Source organism: Lethenteron reissneri, chromosome 36, assembly GCF_015708825.2.
Source record: "Lethenteron reissneri isolate LAM-NWPU_2019-01 chromosome 36, ASM1570882v1, whole genome shotgun sequence".
NCBI classification, from domain to species: domain Eukaryota; kingdom Metazoa; phylum Chordata; class Hyperoartia; order Petromyzontiformes; family Petromyzontidae; genus Lethenteron; species Lethenteron reissneri.
The window spans coordinates 4,198,770-4,218,154 of record NC_083814.1 but is presented as its reverse complement, the minus strand read 5'-3'; the positions used below and the strand labels follow the sequence as shown (position 1 = coordinate 4,218,154).

The window sequence follows — 19,385 nt, the reverse complement described above, 5'->3', positions numbered from 1 at the left end:
TGTGCATTCACGCAGTCGTCGATGTCTAAACAATATCACAAGGCAGCGGTTATACACACAAAAGGTTAATACACTTTTTAAATGCATTGCGAAGCAAACGATTATTTAGTTAGAACCACTTTCATACGCAAATTCACACACAACATTCACTTAACATACCTTTAGACATATTTACTTCTCTCTCAATGCCATGACGTATTTATCAGTTGAGTTCAGTTTATATATGCGCTCTACTATTTTGCACATGTGTCTCATTTGAAAATATAGTACAGTACATTATGTAATATGCGTTTTGAAGTGCTTCATCATGTTTATTATCTGAACACATATGCACAAAAACACACTCTTCACGTTCATGTATAAGGATGGACGACGCGGCACACGAGAGTCGGCGGCGTGCGCACAACCACGTCCACGCCGCCGACTCTCGTGTGCCGCGTCGTCCATCCTTTTGGCCCCGCCCCCTCCCCCTCCCGATGCGTTCTACGTGGCACTTCGTGCCGTCTTTGAGCCCCGCCCCCCTCCCTCCCGATACGTTCCATTCATTGGCTACCACATTCTGATGAGCTCCCCCCCCTCTCCTCCCCCCTCAACTTGCTTTTAAGGGATTACATCTTGAATCTTTGCCTCACTTGATGCAGCAAATCTGGCTGTGACGGTCCCACCTGATGACGGAGACTTGTGTTGCCTCCGAAACGTCGTGATTTTTATTTTTATTTTATTTTACTTTTATTAATTTCAATTTTTTACCTACGTGACTTTACCGAAAAAACCTAAGAATATGAATCCTTGCAGTCACGAAAGCTTCAAAGCTGAAAATGTGCCCGTTAAACTTCAGCTTAAAGGCATTCAAGTGGCACGACAATCAATAGTAAGGGGTAGAAGTAAACTACCTATTCCTGGGTTGCCATTCAGTTATCGTAGTAGTGCATCTGCCTGCTCACACCACAGGACGGTGTTTGGGAGCTTGTTATGAACGAAGCACACGTACTGAGCTAAAGACACTTTTTTTCTTCTTCTTGGTTCTTTCGGTAAAGTCATGTAGAAGGGAAGTAATAAAATAATATAAAAAAACATAATAAAATAATTCTCACGACGTTTCGGCCACAATGCAAGCAGCCGTCCTCAGGTGAAGAATGAAACACCACCAAGCTTGGAGCGTATATTTAAGCTGGGTTGGAGGGGGGGAGGTGGGCAGAAGAGCGCCTTGACAAAAGAATTTGCATATCAATAGGAAATGCGTAGGAGGTGGGCGGGGGGTTTCAAAGTCATATTATGCCCGTGCATTATGCAGGATTAGCAGCATCAAAGGGAGGGGGATGGGGGTAGCATTAACAAAGGGAAGTAATGTTAATAGTATGTAGCTGCAGTTACTTAACAACCACGTAAAAAACTAAAGTATAAACTACATAGCATCATCAGGAGAGTGATGGAAGGAGACTTGCAGCGGAGCAAAGAATCCATTCCATGTGGAGAATACAAGATATATAGTCAATGCCAGTGAGTGGACTGTGGTCTGAAAGTCACCGTAAACGTGAACACAATCAGTTAAGCTCCGAAATGGTTTATTACGTCCTTCCTTTGATGCTGCTAATCCTGCATAATGCACGGGCATAATATGACTTTGAAACCCCCCACACACCTCCTACGCATTTCCCATAAATATGTAATGCGGGCGTGGACGACCTTCCGGAGGTGACGTCATGGGGGGAGGAGTTACGTCACGTGGGGGAGAGGGTTCAGGTCTATAAGGGGAGAAACCGGAAGCAGTAGGGGAGTGATCGGAGACTGGGAAAGTGTGAGGCCACGCAGGGCGGAGTGGGGAAGAGAGAGAGTGGCGAGATCGCCACACACACAGACCCCGAGGATCGGCACCGTCGGCCAACGGTGACCGACCCCGGGGCTGGAGGAGCAGCGAGGAGACTGCAGAGAGAGCAGCGGGTCTGCAAGGGTGGAGTTGGGCAGCGGGGGTCTGCATGACGAGACAGCAGCGGGTCTGCAAGGAGGGAAGTGGGCTACGTGAGCGACAGCAGCCTGGGGCTGCAGAGCGAAGAGTAAGGGGGAGTGCCGTGAGGGAAAAGAGATCGAACCCAAATAAAGGACACAGGACAGAGAGAAGCGTCCGAGTCTTTTATTACAAATATGCTAAATTCCTCTTGATATGCAAATTCTTTTGTCAAGGCGCTCTTCTGCCCACCTCCCCCCCTCCAACCCAGCTTAAATATACGCTCCAAGCTTGGTGGTGTTTCATTCTTCACCTGAGGACGGCTGCTTGCATTGTGGCCGAAACGTCGTGAGAATTATTTTATTATGTTTTTTTATATTATTTTATTACTTCCCTTCTACATGACTTTACCGAAAGAACCAAGAAGATGAATCCCTGCAGTCACGAAAGCTTTAAATCGAGACACTTTTTTTGTTATGCTCCATATGTATATGAGGGAATCTGAGATGTGATCGATCTAAAAGTTTTTCAGTGAAGACGAGCTTTGATCAGGACTCACTCGTAGTGCATGTGTTGCCCGACCACCCCTCGTCACATCTGCAGAAGAAGGCGTTGACCTGATCCACACAGGTGCCGTGGATGCACGGGTTGGAAGCACATTCATCCACAACTAAGGGAAGCAAATGGCAGTGTGAACACACAACTTGTGCAGTCTACACGATGGCACAGGGCCACATTGCACACTCCAGATAAACAACAATGAGACGCAAAATGTCATTCGTATTAACCACCGTTTCATGTCTGCTGAAAAGAAAAGATCTAAATAGGCAGTGTGAGGTTGTAGAATTGTATCTTACCTATAAACGTCACTTTTTGTCTGTCTGTCCGTCTGTCTGTCTGTCCATCTGTCTGTCTGCGTACGCTCGCTTGCGAGGGATTTGGCAGGAGGCACGTCCCGTGCCCCGCGGTGAACATAGGCATTTCCGATTTTTCGTCAGTCGCCTTTAAATCGGTTCGCTTATCGATTTAGTGCAATGCCTCTTTATTTATTTATTTACTATTGCTGGCCGGCACGTGACGAAGCACACCGTTGCGCATGCGCGAGATGCCGACCAGGGCAGTTGCCCCTGGCAACGGGCAGCAACGCCGTCGCTGCGGGGTGGACGCCATTTTTAATTCCCGTTAAAAATATGCACACGCATTAACACGCGACGCTGAGATAAATTCATCAAAGTTTCACGTCCCCCCCACCCCAATGTGTGCACTTACTATTATAGGGTCGATAGATAATAAAATTATAGCGATTAGACAGTATTTTTGTAGCGCGGGGGGGTGGGGGGTAGCGGCCCAGCCTCCAGCCTCGCCCAGGTGGGCAATCTCGGCGAGGCCGGAGGCTCTGCACGTTACTAGGCCTCGACACCCCACACTTGTCAGGCGAGGACTTTGTGCTATAAACTCGATATACCCAGCGTTGCTCGGGGGAAAAATACATTTAAAATCTTCTGAAAATTTTAAAACATAACATACCAATGAAAATACAAATGTGTAATTAAAATTTTAAACCCGACCGAGCCAAGAATCGATTCTCTGAATCGCGCAAAGGAATCGAAGGTTGTAGACTCATTTAGAATCGGCCGATTCCCATTTACTATAAGTTGGTTATAGTCGATATGAATTGCTACGAACGGGAAATATCCGGCGTTGACCGGGGCAAAAATATAATTAAAAACTCCTGAAAAGATTAAAACATAACATACCAATGAAAATAAAACTCTGTCATTCAAAATGTAAACCCCCAACACGCCAGGAATCGATTCTTTGAATCGCGCCAAGGACTCATCGAAGGTGGTAGATTACTTTAAAATCGTCCTATTCCTGTTTTAAAATCTGCGTGTCGCCAAGTTTGCTTGACATTTCCAACAGACACACACATTCACACTTTAGCTTTTACATTTAACATACAAAACGCCAGCATGTACTGCTGTCATCATAGGTAAAAATATATACACCCTCACCACTCTCCCTCACCACTCACACCACTCACCATCACTCACCCTCACCACTCACTCTCACCCTCCTACTCACCCTCACCACTCACCCTCACCACTCACCCTCACCACTCACACTCACCACTCACACTCACCACCTCACCACTCACCCCTCTCCCTCACCACTCACCCTCACTACTCACCACTCACCCTCACCACTCACGCTCACCACTCACCCTCACCACTCACCCCTCTCCCTCACCACTCACCCTCACCACTCACCCCTCTCCCTCACCACTCACCCCTCTCCCTCACCACTCACGCTCACCACTCACCCTCACCACTCACCCCTCTCCCTCACCACTCACCATCACCACTCACCCCTCTCCCTAACCACTCACGCTCACCACTCACCCTCACCACTCACCCTCACCAATCATCCTCACTACACAACACTCACCCTCACCACTCACCCTCAACAGTCACCACTCACTCTCACCACTCACGCTCACCACTCAACCTCACCCCTCTCCGTCACCACTCACCCTCACCACTCACCCTCACCACTCACCCTCACCACTCACCCTCACCAATCACCCTCACCACTCTCCCTCACCAATCACCCTCACCAATCATCCTCACCACTCACCCTCACCACCACCACTCAACCTCAGCACTCACGCTCACTCTCACCACTCACCACTCACCCCTCACCACTCACCCTCACCACTCACCCCTCTCCCTCACCACTCACCCTCACCACTCACCCTCACCAATCACCCTCACCGCTCATCATTCACCCTCACCACTCACCCTTACCACTCACCCTCACCACTCACCCTTCTCCCTCACAACTCACCCTAACCACTCACTCCTCTCCCTCACCAATCACCCTAACCACTCACCCCTCTCCCTCACCACTCACGCTCACCACTCACCCTCACCAATCATCCTCACTACTCACCACTCAACCTCACCACTCACCCTCACCACTCACCTTCACCACTCACCACTCATGCTCACCCTCACCACTCATCCCTCACTAATCACCACTCACAACCGCCACTCGCCCTCACCACTCACCCTCACCAATCACCACTCACCCTCACTGCTCACCCTCACCGCTCACCACTCACCATCACCACTCACCCTCACCACTCATCACTCACGCTCACCGTCACCACTCACCCCTCACTAAACACCACTCACAACCGCCACTCGCCATCACCACTCACACTCACTCACCCTCACCAATCATCCTCACTACTCACCACTCTTCCTCACCACTCACGCTCACCACTCACCCTCACCACTCTCCCTCACCAATCATCCTCACTACTCACGACTCACCCTCACCACTCACCCTCACCACTCCCCACTCACTCTCACCACTCACGCTCACCCCTCTCCCTCACCACTCACCCCTCTCCCTGACCACTCACGCTCACCACTGACCCTCACTACTCACCCTCACCAATCATCCTCACTACTCACCACTCTGCCTCACCACTCACCCTCACCACTCACCCTCACCACTCACCCTCACCACTCTTCCTCACAACTCACCCTCACCATTCACCCTCACCACTCACCACTCTTGCGCACCACTCGCCCTCACCAATCTCGCTCACCACTTACCCTCCCAACTCACCCTCACTACTCACTCTCACTACTCACCCTCACCACTCTCCCTCGGTTGTGAGTGGTGATTAGTGAGGGGTGAGTGGTGAGGGTGCGCGTGAGTGGTGAGTGGTGAGGGTGAGTGGTGAGGGTGAGTGGTGAGCGGTGAGCAGTGAGGGTGAGTGGTGATTGGTGAGGGTGTGATTGGTAAGGATGAGTAGTGAGTGGTCAGGGTGAGTGGTGAGGGTGATTGGTGAGCGGTGAGGGTGAGTGTTTGTTGTGAGGATGAGTGGTGAGGGTGAGTGGTGAGGGTGAGTGGCGGTTGTGAGTGGTGATGGGTGAGTGGTGAGCGGTGAGGGGTGAGTGGTGAGCGTGAGTGGTGAGGGTGAGTGGTGAGGGTGAGTGCTGAGTGGTGAGGGTGAGTGGCAGAGGTGTGGACTCGAGTCATGTGACTTGGACTCGAGTCAGACTCGAGTCATGAATTTGATGACTTCAGACTCGACTTGGACTTGCATAACAATGACTTTGTCCCACCTCTGGTGAGTGGTGAGGGTGAGTGGTGAGAGAGTGGTTAGTGGTTAGGGTGAGTGGTGAGGGTGAGTGGTGAGAGTTAGTGGAGAGTGGTGAGGGTGAGTGGTGAGTGGTGATTGGTCAGTAGTGATTGGTGAGGATGAGTGGTGAGTAGTGAGGGTGAGGTTGAGTGGTGAGGGTGAGTGGTGAGGGTGAGTGGTGAGGCTGAATGGTGAATGGTGAGAGTGAGTGGTGAGGGAGAGTGGGGAGTAGTGAGGGTGAGTGGTGAGGGAGAAGGTCAGTGGTGAGTGGTGAGGATGAGTGGTGAGGGTGAGTGGTGAGGGTGAGTGGTGAGGGTCAGTGGCAGTTGTGAGTGGTGGTTAGTGAGGTGTGAATGGTGAGGGTGAGCGTGAGTGGTGAGTGGTGAGGGTGAGCAGTGAGGGTAAGTGGTGATTGGTGAGGGTGTGATTGGTGAGGATGAGTGGTGAGGGTGAGTGGTGAGGGTGAGTGGTGAGCGGTGAGGGTTAGTGGTTGTTGTGAAGGTGAGTGGTGAGGGTGAGTGGCGGTTGTCAGTGGTGATGGGTGAGTGGTGAGCGGTGAGGGGTGAGTGGTGAGTGGTGAGCGTGAGTGGTGAGGGTGAGTGGTGTGGGTGAGTGGTGAGTGCTGAGTGGTGAGGGTGAGTGGTAAGGGTGAGTGGTGAGAGAGCGGTTAGTTTTGAGAGTGAGTGGTGAGGGTGAGTGGTGAGGTTGAGTGGTGAGGGTTAGTGGAGAGTGGTGAGTGGTGATTGGTCAGTGGTGATTGGCCAGGATGAATGGTGAGTAGTGAGGGTAAGGTTGAGTGGTGAGGGTGAGTGGGGAGGGTGAGTGGTGGTTGTGACGGTGAGTGGTGAGGGTGAGTGGTGAGGCTGAATGGTGAGGGTGAATGGTGAGAGTGAGTGGTGAGGGTGAGTGGTGAGGGTGAGTGGTGGTTGTGACGGTGAGTGGTGAGTGGTGAGGGTGAGTGGTGAGGCTGAATGGTGAGGGTGAATGGTGAGAGTGAGTGGTGAGGGAGAGTGGTGAGGGAGAGTGGTGAGGGAGAGTGGTGAGGGTTAGTGGTGAGAGTGAGTGGTGAGGGTGTGTGGTGATTGGTGAGCAGTGAGGGTAAGTGGTGATTGGTGAGGGTGTGATTGGTGAGGGTGAGGGAGATTGGTGAGGGAGATTGGTGAGTGGTGAGTTGTGAGGGTGAATGGTGAGGGTGAGTAGTGAGTGAGAGTGGTGAGTGGTGAGGATGAGTGGTGAGGGTGAGTTGTGAGTGGTGAATGGTGTGGGTGAATGATGAGTACAGTCAATATGCACTGCTGTAATCATAGCAGGTACCACCACCACAATATGTACTGCTCTCATTAGAGAAGGTACCACCACCACCACAGTATGTACTGCTGTCATCATAGCAGGTACCACCACAGAATGTACTGCTGTCGTCATAGCAGGTGCCACCACACTCGGTATGTTCTGCTGTTTTCATACCAGGTACCACCACCACAATATGTACTCCTCTCATCATAGCAGATACCACCACAGCATAATCAACGATTTTTGGGTTTAGATCGCGTTTATTTATAAATGTGTCGTAACCCTCCACCACCCGACACGGCCAATCAGTAAAAATGTGTCACGTTGACAAAGACAAATAGTTCACTGCTTTAGCCCAAAGCAGTGAACTATTTGTCTTTGTCAACGTGACACATTTTTACTGATTGGCCGTGTCGGGTGGTGGAGGGTTACGACACATTTATAAATAAACGCGATCTAAACCCAAAAATCGTTGATTATGAATAACATTGGTCGCGAAAGCCTACGTGTTAAACTGACCACCACAGCAGTATGCACTGCTGTAATCATAGCAGGTTCCACCACAATATGCACTGCTGTCATCATAACAGGTACCAACACAGCAGTATGCACTGCTGTAATCATAGCAGGTACCAACACAGCAGTATGCACTGCTGTAATCATAGCAGGTACCACCAGTCAGTATGCACTGTTGTAGTGATAGCAGGTACCACCTCAGTCGGTATGCACTTCTGTCATTATAGCAGGTACCATCAGTCAGTATGCACTGCTGTTATCATTGCAGGTACCACCACAGCAATATGCACTGCTGTAATCATACCAGGTACCACCACAATATGCACTGCTGTAGTCATAGCAGGTACCACCACAGTCGGCATGCACTGCTGTTATAGCAGGTCCCACCATCACCAGTGAGTGGTTAGTGGTGAGTGTTGGTGTTGAAGGTGAGTGGTGAGGGTGAGTGGTGAAGATGAGTGGTTAGGTTGAGTGGTGAATAGTAAGGGTGAGTGGTGAGGGTGAGGGTTAGTGGTGAGGGTGAGTGGTGAGGATGGTGCGGGTGAGTGGTGAGGGTGGTGCGGGTGAGTGGTGAGGTTGAGTGGTGAGCGTGAGTGGTGAGGGTGTGTGGTGATGGTGAGTGGGGAGGGTGAGTGCTGTGGGTGTGGTGAGAGTGAGTGGTGAGGGTGAGTGGTTAGGATTTGTGGTGATGGTGAGTGGTGAGGGTGAGTGGTGACGGTGAGTGTTGATGTTGAGGGTGAGTGGTGAGGGTTAGTGGTGAGGGTGCGTGGTGAGCATAAGGGGTGATGGTGAGTAGTGAGGGTGAGTGGTTAGGGGTGAGTAGTGAGGGTGAGTGGTGAGGGTGAGTGGTGAGGGTAAGGGTGAGTGGTGAGTGGTCAATGATGAGGTTGAGTGGTGAGTAGGAATGGTGAGTGGTGAGGGTGAGTGGTGAGTGGGGAGGGTGAGTGGTCAGGGGTGAGGGTTAGTGGTGAGGGTGAGTGGTGGTGGTGGTTAGTGAGGGTGAGGGGTGAGTGGTGAGCGTGAGTGGTGAATGGTGAGGGTGAGTGGTGAGGGTTAGTGGTGAGGGGTGAGTGGTGAGGGTGAGTGGTGGTGGTGGTGAGGGTGAGTGGTGAGGGTGAGTGGTGAGGGTGAGTGGTGAGCATGAGTGGTGAATGGTGAGGGTGAGTGGTGAGGGTGAGTGGTGATGGTGAGTGGTGAGGGGTGAGTGGTGAGTGGTAAGGGTGAGTGGTGAGGGTGAGTGGTGAGGACGAGTGGTGAGGTTGAGTGGTGAGTGGTAAGGGTGAGTGGTGAGGGTGAGGGTTAGTGGTGAGGGTGAGTGGTAAGGGTGAGTGGTGAGGGTTAGTGGTGAGGGTGAGTGGTTAGGGTTTGTGGTGATGGTGAGTGGTGAGGGTGAGTGGTGAGGGTAAGTGGTGATGGTGAGTGGAGAGGGTGAGTGGTGAGCGTGAGTGGTGAGCGTGAATGGTGAGGGTGAGTGGTGGTGGTGAGGGTGAGTGGTGAGGATGAGTGGTGAGCGTGAGTGGTGAGTATTGTCAAAGCCCACCGGGCTTTGACAATACCTTAGTATCTGTGTATATATGTAAAGTTTTTAAGAAATATATTTTTCACCCGGGCAACGCCGGGTACTTCCGCTAGTTTAATATATACGTTTTATTTGTGAAGTTTATAGGTGTTAAAGCATCAATGTGCAGACATTGGTGCTACATCTACATTTCCCATATAGAAAATGTGTTTTTGCTATCGTGAACCGAGTACACAAAGAAATACAATATTTAAAAATACTTTTTAAAAAAACACGCTTTAATAAAATGCACTGTCCGAGCTGCCCCTCCCCTGCCCCCATCGCCCCTCCCCTCCTTCCACATCCCCCGCCCCTCGGCGTGGCTCCCCGAGGCTTGCCGTGACGTAAGGGACTGTGGTGATTTACAGGCAACGTGAGTTGAGCGTGGACAATTAGAGCCGTAAAAAAGATTGTTTAAAATATATATTTTAAAATTTCAATGATAGAATATATTATTGTCATCCGTATGACATACCTATACCAAGTTTGCAGTCGATACGACATTGGGAAGACGGTTGAAATTGAGTTACAAAATTTGAGGATACAACAGACAGAGTGAGTTAAATAAAAAAGCGTGTAAAATGTTAAAAAATATATATTTTAAAATTTTAATGATAGAATATAGTCTTGTCATCAGTATGACATAAGCATACCAAGTTTGCAGTCGATATCACATTGGGAAGTGGGTAAAATTGAGTTAGAATATTTTTTGAGGTTACGACAACAGACGGAGTGAGTTAAATAAAAGCGTGTAATAATAATAAAAAGAGAAATGTTTGTTAGTATTCATGGACTTTTGAATGCGTTTAAGTATTTGCATTTATAGGGCACTCAAAGTGCTCTCCATCGTATCTCATCTCAACCATTTTGATACCCTGCTGCAGTTTGGCTAAGGATTCTCCCCAGTGGCAGCTGTCCCTGTGCGGCACTCAGCGCACGCAACACTGGCCTGCATGTGGGCTTTCATCTGCCAGTAGGGGCCAACGTTGCTATCTGGTTATTCCCAATTCAGTGATTTTGCGAGTAATTTATCAAAACTAGACAACGGATGTGTATCAGCTTACGCAGTGTACAGAGGGTCCCACTCCAACCGGGTGCACATCTGCAAGAGAAGGAGCCCGGTGTGTTGACACAGGTTCCTCCATGGGAGCATGGTCTAGAGGCACATTCATTTACATCTGCAAAAAACACACAAACACGAAAGGTCATGAAAATGTACCCATCGATGTAAAACGTCCGGTTAACTTTTTTTTACAAAAATACATTTTGATTAAGACATTTCTGCTAAATGGTGTTATACTAAATTAACATAGCGTACATGTAAGCATGTTTTTCCCCAAACTGACATCACGTTGAATATGTAGTAGTAATATCACCAAGCTTATTGTTGCCTCTATAAGTATGGTGTTTCCATTATAAGTTCATAAACTACATCCACATGCTCAGAAGCATTTATCCCACAAACATTGATGTAATTAAAATGTTCCACTCACCTTCATCACAGTAGACACCGGTCCACCCACTGGTACAATGGCAGGAGAATTTATTTACCATGTTTTGACAGGTGCCAGAATTTGTGCAAGGATTACTCTGGCACTCATCAACATCTGTGGGGAACAAAAGAAAACATAAAAATGAAGTAAAGCCTTTGAGTAGCACACAGCTCATTCTAATAATGATTTACTCGTTCATCCACGAGGCCCCCCCCCAACCCCCCTAAGAACTCTTTTTTTCCACGAAGGTTCTCCATTGGGATTTTTTTAAAACTGATGTTTTCAGGCAATTACTGAGTGTCTATACAAGTAGGAGAACAAACCACTGTAGCACCCAGCGATAAAGCGCACGTGTAAAGGGGGCAAGACTCTTATCCCCGAAAGGAATCAAAACGTATGATAGCTATTATTGGACTCGGTGTTCTTCCTTCTCCTGGCGAGCCTAGGGTATGGCACCTTAATGCCCACGGGAAGGGAGCTTCAAAATATTTGTGCGTACCACCAACTCTCACCTCCACCATCCTGGATTACAGGTGTGCAAAGCAACCATCGCCCAGCATTAAGTTGTAACAGGTATGTTACGATTATTAATAGTAAAATGGTACACATGTGTATCATGTAAAATGTAATGGCTCAGTCCAACTTATTTCTTTCAACTCAATTTTGCTGTACCAATGCAATTAATATCCTTAACAACACATCCCCCAAACCGCACTAACGAAGTATGGTAAAACAAAAACCTATGACCAAGATGATGTGGGGAATTAACAACGTCAAGTTCACTCATTTCGTGTCTATGTTATTTTATTGTGCGGTTCTGTTTGAGTACACCCCTCCTTTCCCTCTTCTTTCGCTCCCGTAAAAATTCCTGATCGTTGCCCCTACGTGAGTAGGGGGACAGTGAGCCCAATCACTCTTCCCTCGATCATGCTTTGTTTGTTTAAAGAAAAAACACAAGGGCTGTGGAACTGGGAAAAATCTCCATAGTGACGGTTTTCACGTACCAATGCATCTGTTAGCAACAACAAGATCCTGCGTGAACCCAGGAGAACAGGAGCACTTGTAGCTTCCGATGGTGTTAGAGCATTCTTGCTCACACGGTTTAGGCTGTTCTTCACATTCATTCAAATCTGTATCGTTCAAGAGCACCGCATGCAGTCATCAGGCAATTGAGCTTAACACAGTATTGGCAATGTATCATGACAATTATTGCATTGCTTGCAACTAACAGCTATTCATTTAAATATGTATCATTCAGTAGCATTGCATGTAGTTATCAGGCAATTGAGCTTAAACAACACAGTATTGGCAATGTATCATAATAATTCTTATATAACTAGCTAAGCAGCAGGTCTAGAGGTATGTTTGAGGGTACGTACAGATTAGAAACATAATATTTTAAAACAATGTTTAATCTTAAATGCTTTAAATAAACACAGTATTACTGACATCTCCTCTAACGAATGGATACTAGGTGGGAGAAAGCATAAAAATACAACAGATTGATCGTGCAAATCCAGTTTTACCTAAGCAGTTTTGCTTGCTTTTATCAAGGACGTAACCAATGTTACAGGAGCAGGTTGGTCTCTTTGTGTTGGGATCAATAAAGCACCTTCCATTGGTACAGGCCAGTGTGCAGCTCACAATAGCTGAAAAATAACATACAACATATATAGCGCATTAACCTCCATACGGTATTGCAGTGTAATTGTTCACAATTCAAATCGTAACGTGTGTAATGAAACAGTACAGAAATGCATACACAATGACTCAATATTTTTACAAGCAAATTTAATGTTTTTTTATATTTGACTGTAAATATATTTAGTATGTTGTAAAAAAATAATATATGTTTGTATGTACGTGCTTATACATTCAGTAAACGTATTAAACAGCTAACATGTGATGTTTGGGTGTAACGAGATGGCCAAAATAGATGAATGTGAAATTTAATGTTTAGATTACATTTTTGATGCAGGGCAATACTATATTGTACTCTAAATAATGACATTGATTTCCTTTATTCACACGATTAAAATGATACAGTGAAGTCATTTTCTAAATATTTAGTTATCATTTCCAATTCCTATTCTGTATGAGCCGTGTCCTTTCTCAAAGACTTTGGCGATCATGGCCTTCTTCAATTTGGCTCTGTCCATGATATAATACTTCACTCCCAGTTGCATCCAATTGGTCAAATTGCTTATGCACTGCTGACCATTGCCTAGATTTACGATTCAAATATGTACTTTAAATCTCATAAAGGTTGAAAATATGAGCTATATGTAAGACTTTGGGTCAGTCACAGCATATATGGCAGCATTTGTATTCGCATCTCTGAGGTACAGAATTAATATATATTGCCGTTCTTGTATTTGTTAATATTTCTATATTAAATTAAATCTGAATTAAACACACAGCAAACACTTATTAAGAACCAGTCTAGGACACAGGAAGTGTGGCCAGCATCACACCTCACCAGCGTTGTCTCCCTGATGCTGGTGTGTGCTCACCTGTGATTAATCACACGTATGACACGTATAATTTGAGCACTCTGCTAATATCTACGGGTAACCAGTTGCGTTTTTAAAATTATTGTTTAAGTTAATGCAGTGGTGATCAAGGATTGGGACCCTAGCCCCCGAAGTGCACAGTTTAGATTTGGGTGGATTAAGTGCCCTTTCAGCCGTGTGTTGTTACATTAGCTCCAATAATAATAATAATGTCTAACTACTCTTAGGTTTTTTCGGTAAAGTCACGTAGGTAAAAAATAATAAAATTAAAATTAATAAAATTAATAATAAATCACGACATTTCGGAAGCAACACAAGTCTCCGTCATCAGGTAGGACCGTCACAGCTAGATTTACTGTATCAAGTGAGGCAAAAAATTCCAAGATATAAGTTCTTAAATACAATTTAAGGGGGGAGGAGGGGGGAGGGGCTTATCTGAGTGTGGTAGCCAATGAATGGAACGTATTGGGGGGGCGGGGCTAAAAGAGAACAACAAGTGCACATGCTAGAGGTGCACATGCTAAATTATTGCAGTCACGAAAGCTTCAAATCTAGAAATAATGTCTAACTGTTCAATTTGCGTCAATCGACTGACAGGCGCTCGGTGGAGTCGCCTCGCGTTTTACGTAACGCGGGGTTGAAATGGCGCGTTCGATTAACTCGCACTTATTTTTGTTGCACATGCGCGCACTATGAATGGAAATAACGAGCGCTTATTTTTTTTGTACATGCGCGCACTATGAATGGAAATAACGAGCACTTATTTTTGTTGCACATGCGCGCACTATGAATGGAAATAACGAGCGCTTATTTTTTTTGTACATGCGCGCACTATGAATGGAAATAACGAGCGCTTATTTTTTTTGTACATGCGCGCACTATGAATGGAAATAACGAGCGCTTATTTTTGTTGTACATGCGCGCACTATGAATGGAAATAACGAGCGCTTATTTATGTTGTACATGCGCGCACTATGAATGGAAATAACGAGCGCTTATTTTTGTTGTACATGCGCGCACTATGAATGGAAATAACGAGCGCTTATTTTTGTTGTACATGCGCGCATTATGATGGAAATAACGAGCGCTTATTTTTGTTGTACATGCGCGCACTATGAATGGAAATAACGAGCGCGTTTGGGACGCGACGCAGACGGAGCGCGCCTTGCGGAGCTGATCGCGAGTCGAGAGGCAAAGTTGAGTGGCTTTGATGCCTCGAAGTGCCGCAGCATCAGCAGCAAGCAAGCGGCAAGCAGTACTGACAACCACCACACGTGGGGGCAGCATCAGTCAGCCATCTCCTCCACTCCTCCCCTTCCACCACTTAGTATTTGCGCGGAAAATCGGCTTCGCGGCGAGTTATTTAATCAGTATTACGAGTGTTAATAAACGTGTTTACTTTGAGCAATACAACTCGAATCAATAGCTATAACGGAGTTGGAAGATGATGAGTGCGTTTTGGTTTTGAAAAACGGAATTCGTTTTTGCAATTGCAAACACTTGGTGGTAGTGGTGTTGTTGCGATGTAGAGCTGTACATTGGAAAGGCGCACGATGGCTGATCAGAGCTTGGTTTCAACATTGAGCGAGCTAATGGGGCTGAGCAGAACATGCGCTATGGCAGCGGTGAGATTAATATGAGAAACAATAACTGATTTTGATGTTTTGTCAGTTAGATATGATTTATCTCATTGACGTTGTTCATAGAATTCGATGTTAAACGAAACGTGTAAGTATTATGATGAACTCGGACGTTTATGAGGGACATTATTAATGTTTCGGGCAGATGTTTGTATGTTAAATGTTCCTAGATATCATCGGCTATTGTCACAATTGAGATTTGGGCGAATTTCGTGATGAGAAATTGAACTGCGATATTTCGACGCGGGGGGGGGGGGGGGGTGTTTCTTCTGATCGTTATTGGGCGATTGAGTACAGGAGGAGAGGGGACAGGGGCTGGACCGGCTCTACTAATTTTTATACAAATATTTATTTTAAAGGCTACGTTGACTTTGGGGAGGCCTGGGTCAAATTTGGATATCGCCAGCCGTCGACGTGCATTGCCAGGAATTTAAATCGACATTTGCCACTATTGCAACCAATCACCACTCTACACATTGTATGTATGTAGTGCCTGAAATATGCGCCACGCGCGGGAGTCGGGGGCACGTGTGCGCAGAGTACAGTGGGAGCATACGAGGTCGAGGTTGTTTTTGTCGTCTCGATGCAAGGAGGAGGCCAGAGACGGGTAGGGGGCAATTAAAGACACAGGACGCTGATTGGCTGGGATTTGTTATTGTCTAAATGCGACGCCACGCTGTCTGAGGACAGTAACAGGTGGTAGAGGGCGATTAAGGATGCAGGGCGCTGATTGGCCGGGAGGTTGTTGTCGTCGCTAAGTGGCGCCGCGTTGTCTGGAACACGTGGCGGGTGCCAGCGGGGGCTGGGGGTGAGGGGCGTCGCGGGGGACGCCACCTGATTAATTAGAGAATAATTGGCTTGGGCATAAAGAGAGCGGGTTTTGAAGGAGACGGGAGTTCGTGCCTGGGAGCAGAAGAAGAATGTTGGAGCGGAAACAGCGGAGCCAGAAGCAGTGGAGAAGTATAGGGTAGCAGTGGAGAAGTATAGGGTAGCAGTGGAGAAGTATAGGGTAGCAGTGGAGAAGTATAGGGTAGCAGTGGAGAAGTATAGGGTAGCAGTGGAAAAGTATAGGGTAGCAGTGTGACGGCGAAGCTGATAAAGAGCGGCTGAACTGTGACTGAGAGAGTGGAGAGGAGAGTCGACAGAATGAGAGACGCGGAGCGAGCGAGACCGGCGGAACGCGGCGGCGAGCGAGCGGAGAACGCGCTGAAGGAATGTTGATCGGTATTAGCGGAATAAAGTGAGGAAGAAATGCAAGAAGCTGTCATGTCGAGTTCAGCACTACATGTATACACACACCATCATTACTTTTACTTCCAAAACATGTAAATGTTTCCCTTTACTGTATTTTTCTACGTTAACATTTATTGGAGCGGAAGAAGACTACATTAAAATGTTTAATACTGTCACGTAGAATATTTAGCTTTGCTTTTATGCGATTTGCAAGTTACAGGCAACACAATCCTACAGAAATGTTAAACATTACAGTTTGATGTGCGTACTAAATGTTTAACATATCGTATAGTGTACTCATTGTGGTAGCACCAACAAGAATAAATACAGTAAAAATACCCACGGCAATGGAAAATAGGGTCCCGATTACACCAGAAGATGCGTGTCTCAATCAAGTGCACTGTGAAACAACCTGGACACATTATCCGCAGAAAAAATTATGTGTCGTTACTCACGCTGACAACTTATGCCATCTTGCTGCATCTTGAAGCCACCGAAGCAGCTGCAGTTGTAGCCCTGGCTGTTCTCAAAGAGGTTCAGCTCATTGCATACCTGAGCGCATTTGTTGTTCCCATCACTGCACTCGTCAACGTCTATAAAGTGAACGAGAAGCGAAATTAAGACGATGCTGAAAAGGACAAATTAACGCAATTGTATATACATAAAAATATAACTATCTCGGCACACGCTGGATATCTAAAAATATAAACAGCTGCACACAGTATATCCTCTTATCTGCAGTGATGTTGTTGGGGAGATTGAATTTTGTGGTTGCGATTAACCACACATTTACTTAACGTATACATTTTACAATAGGAAACCATAGGGCCATGGATAATAGGTTTCCACAAATCCTACAGCTTGTGGATAATAAGAGTCGTGGATAATCGGGTTACAGATCATACGAATTATACTTTAATTAACACAGTCATCCATTTATAGATACCCAACTGATGATATCTGACTCCATATACGTGACTGTAATGTTGATAACAGGACACGCTAAATGTTAATGAAACAGTGTAAATCTACAGAAGTGTGTGTACTGACGGCATTTTTGGGTATAAATGATCAACAAGTGCAGCAGAACACCAATAATTCCAAATGTAATATTCTACGAATCCTTGTAATTCGTGGATAATTATAATTGTTGGTTCGCGATGCCCTCCGGTAATTCCACGGCAAACCGCGGTGGATTCAAAATGCTTCACGAAAATGGAAATCACAATCCGTGCAAGCAGGTGGGGCGAACGTGGGGACTGCTCTGTCGAGGTTTGTTGAGTAACAAAACGATACGCGTTGATAACGGATTTGCACAATTTGGGTTTGAGAAGAAACGAAACCACTCGCGGATGAATTTAGGCACTGTTCCCCTGTCATGAGCACATTTTTCACGGATTAATGGAATATTTCATCCTTTTATCTGCATCACAAAACCGCGTGGGCGCAAAAGAACACATTGCACGGATTGTTTGGTCAAACCTGCGCGGTGTGCTGCTGATTACATGATTTATGACATAGCCTCTCAAATCAACACGAATTATTGGATTTCTGCTGTGCTGTATATGTGCAAACGAATTGCTGTAAGCATTGTGAAAGCAACCTCAGTTACTACTAAAAGGCTACAGAGATAAGTTACCTGTTCTTTGCGTCACAGATACCCCATCATTGGAGTTATTCCCATGATCGATGGTTTTCACGTTGATGACATAGAGGACACCTGCTCTCAAATTATCAAACTTGGCGATGAGTAACCCATTTGGACTGATGGAAAGGGCAGAAACGTTTGCCGGAGAGATGAGCACCGCATATTGTGCCACGTCGCCCTGAGCGCTCGTCCAGACAATTTCCAAGGACTTGTTGGTCACTCCTTGACTGGTGAAGGTCAAATTCCTTGCATTCCCTGGAACTGATGAGTACAAAACGATTTAGTATGGCGTTAACTATGGACAGGAAATTCAAACATTTGTGCCCTTCAAACCAGCATCCGGTTTGATAATAAGACACACGTCCCGATGTGTGTTGAACTTCTTTCGCACCCTACGTAGCCAACCATGTTAATCGGTTGTGCACGTTGGTAGAAGCTATACATTAAAAACTGGAATGTCACTGCCTCAATTTGTTGCTGTTGCGTGTTGTGGTTGTTTTTAACACGCACCAACACGTGTTAAATTGTACTAACTCCAACAGGGGGGAAATATCACAATAGATGATATACCCTTATACAGTAAATGAATAAGCACTCGTGTTCATGAAATGATTTCATCACTCCATCTCCACTGTTTTTTCCTTGTGGTGTGCATTGCTCTCTTTTGGCTGGCGCTCCGTCACTAGTTTTGTGAATCGGCCATGCATGCTCACTTTATTCAACGGTTTTATTTAACTTCACTTGTGTTTGTTGTGGTCAAATTTTGTAAACAAAAGTTAGTCTACTTCCTGCTGTCCAATCAATTCCAAATTTTGCACACGTACTCAGCTCCGGTGACAATGCACGCCTATGTGAAAATCGGCATGAATTCATCAACGAATTGTCTCCTTTCAAGCAATAACAATTTTTGTATGGACGGCAAATTAATTATATATTTTTGTGAAGGTCAAAAAAACGCCGCGGTCCCTAAACTGTGGAATCTACTCGCACAAAACGCAGGCGCCATTGACGTATTGTACTTCTCGACCGTGAGTTAAACGAAGTTGTTAATAAAAGCGTTGTTTAAAAATAAGTTTTTAAAGGAGTGTATCTTCAGTTAATCTGCTGTGTTTTCCTTTAGGAGGTGTTTTTTGGGTTAGATCGCGTAAATATAAATGTGTCGTTTAACCGACACCACCCGACACAGCCATTTAGTAAGGTTTGTCACGTAAACAAAACGTGGCAATTAGTTACTACTTCAGCACATCGGTGTGTTGGAGAGTAAACCCCATTGATATTTACGTGATCTAACACAAAACACTTGTTTTATGTATAATATTGGTCGCGAAAGTGTACGTATTAAACGGGTTTGTGTTTGTTCCCTCATCCAAATGTGCCCTCCCGTGACGGT

At 46.2% G+C, this 19,385-nt stretch overlaps 1 protein-coding gene across 1 annotated transcript in view; it reads right to left on the bottom strand.

The window, feature by feature from the left end:
* Positions 1 to 19,001, bottom strand: part of LOC133351260 (mucin-like protein) — a 56,165-nt gene extending 37,164 nt beyond the window's left edge. The window contains exons 1-5 of the mRNA XM_061566364.1: positions 18,986 to 19,001; positions 17,987 to 18,256; positions 16,803 to 16,940; positions 12,488 to 12,610; positions 11,966 to 12,091 (exon numbers count right to left, since the gene is read on the bottom strand). Coding sequence (XP_061422348.1) covers positions 11,966 to 12,091; positions 12,488 to 12,610; positions 16,803 to 16,940; positions 17,987 to 18,256; positions 18,986 to 19,001 — 673 coding nt within the window. The remainder of the gene's footprint in view (positions 1 to 11,965; positions 12,092 to 12,487; positions 12,611 to 16,802; positions 16,941 to 17,986; positions 18,257 to 18,985) is intronic.
* Positions 19,002 to 19,385: the final 384 nt, after the last annotated feature.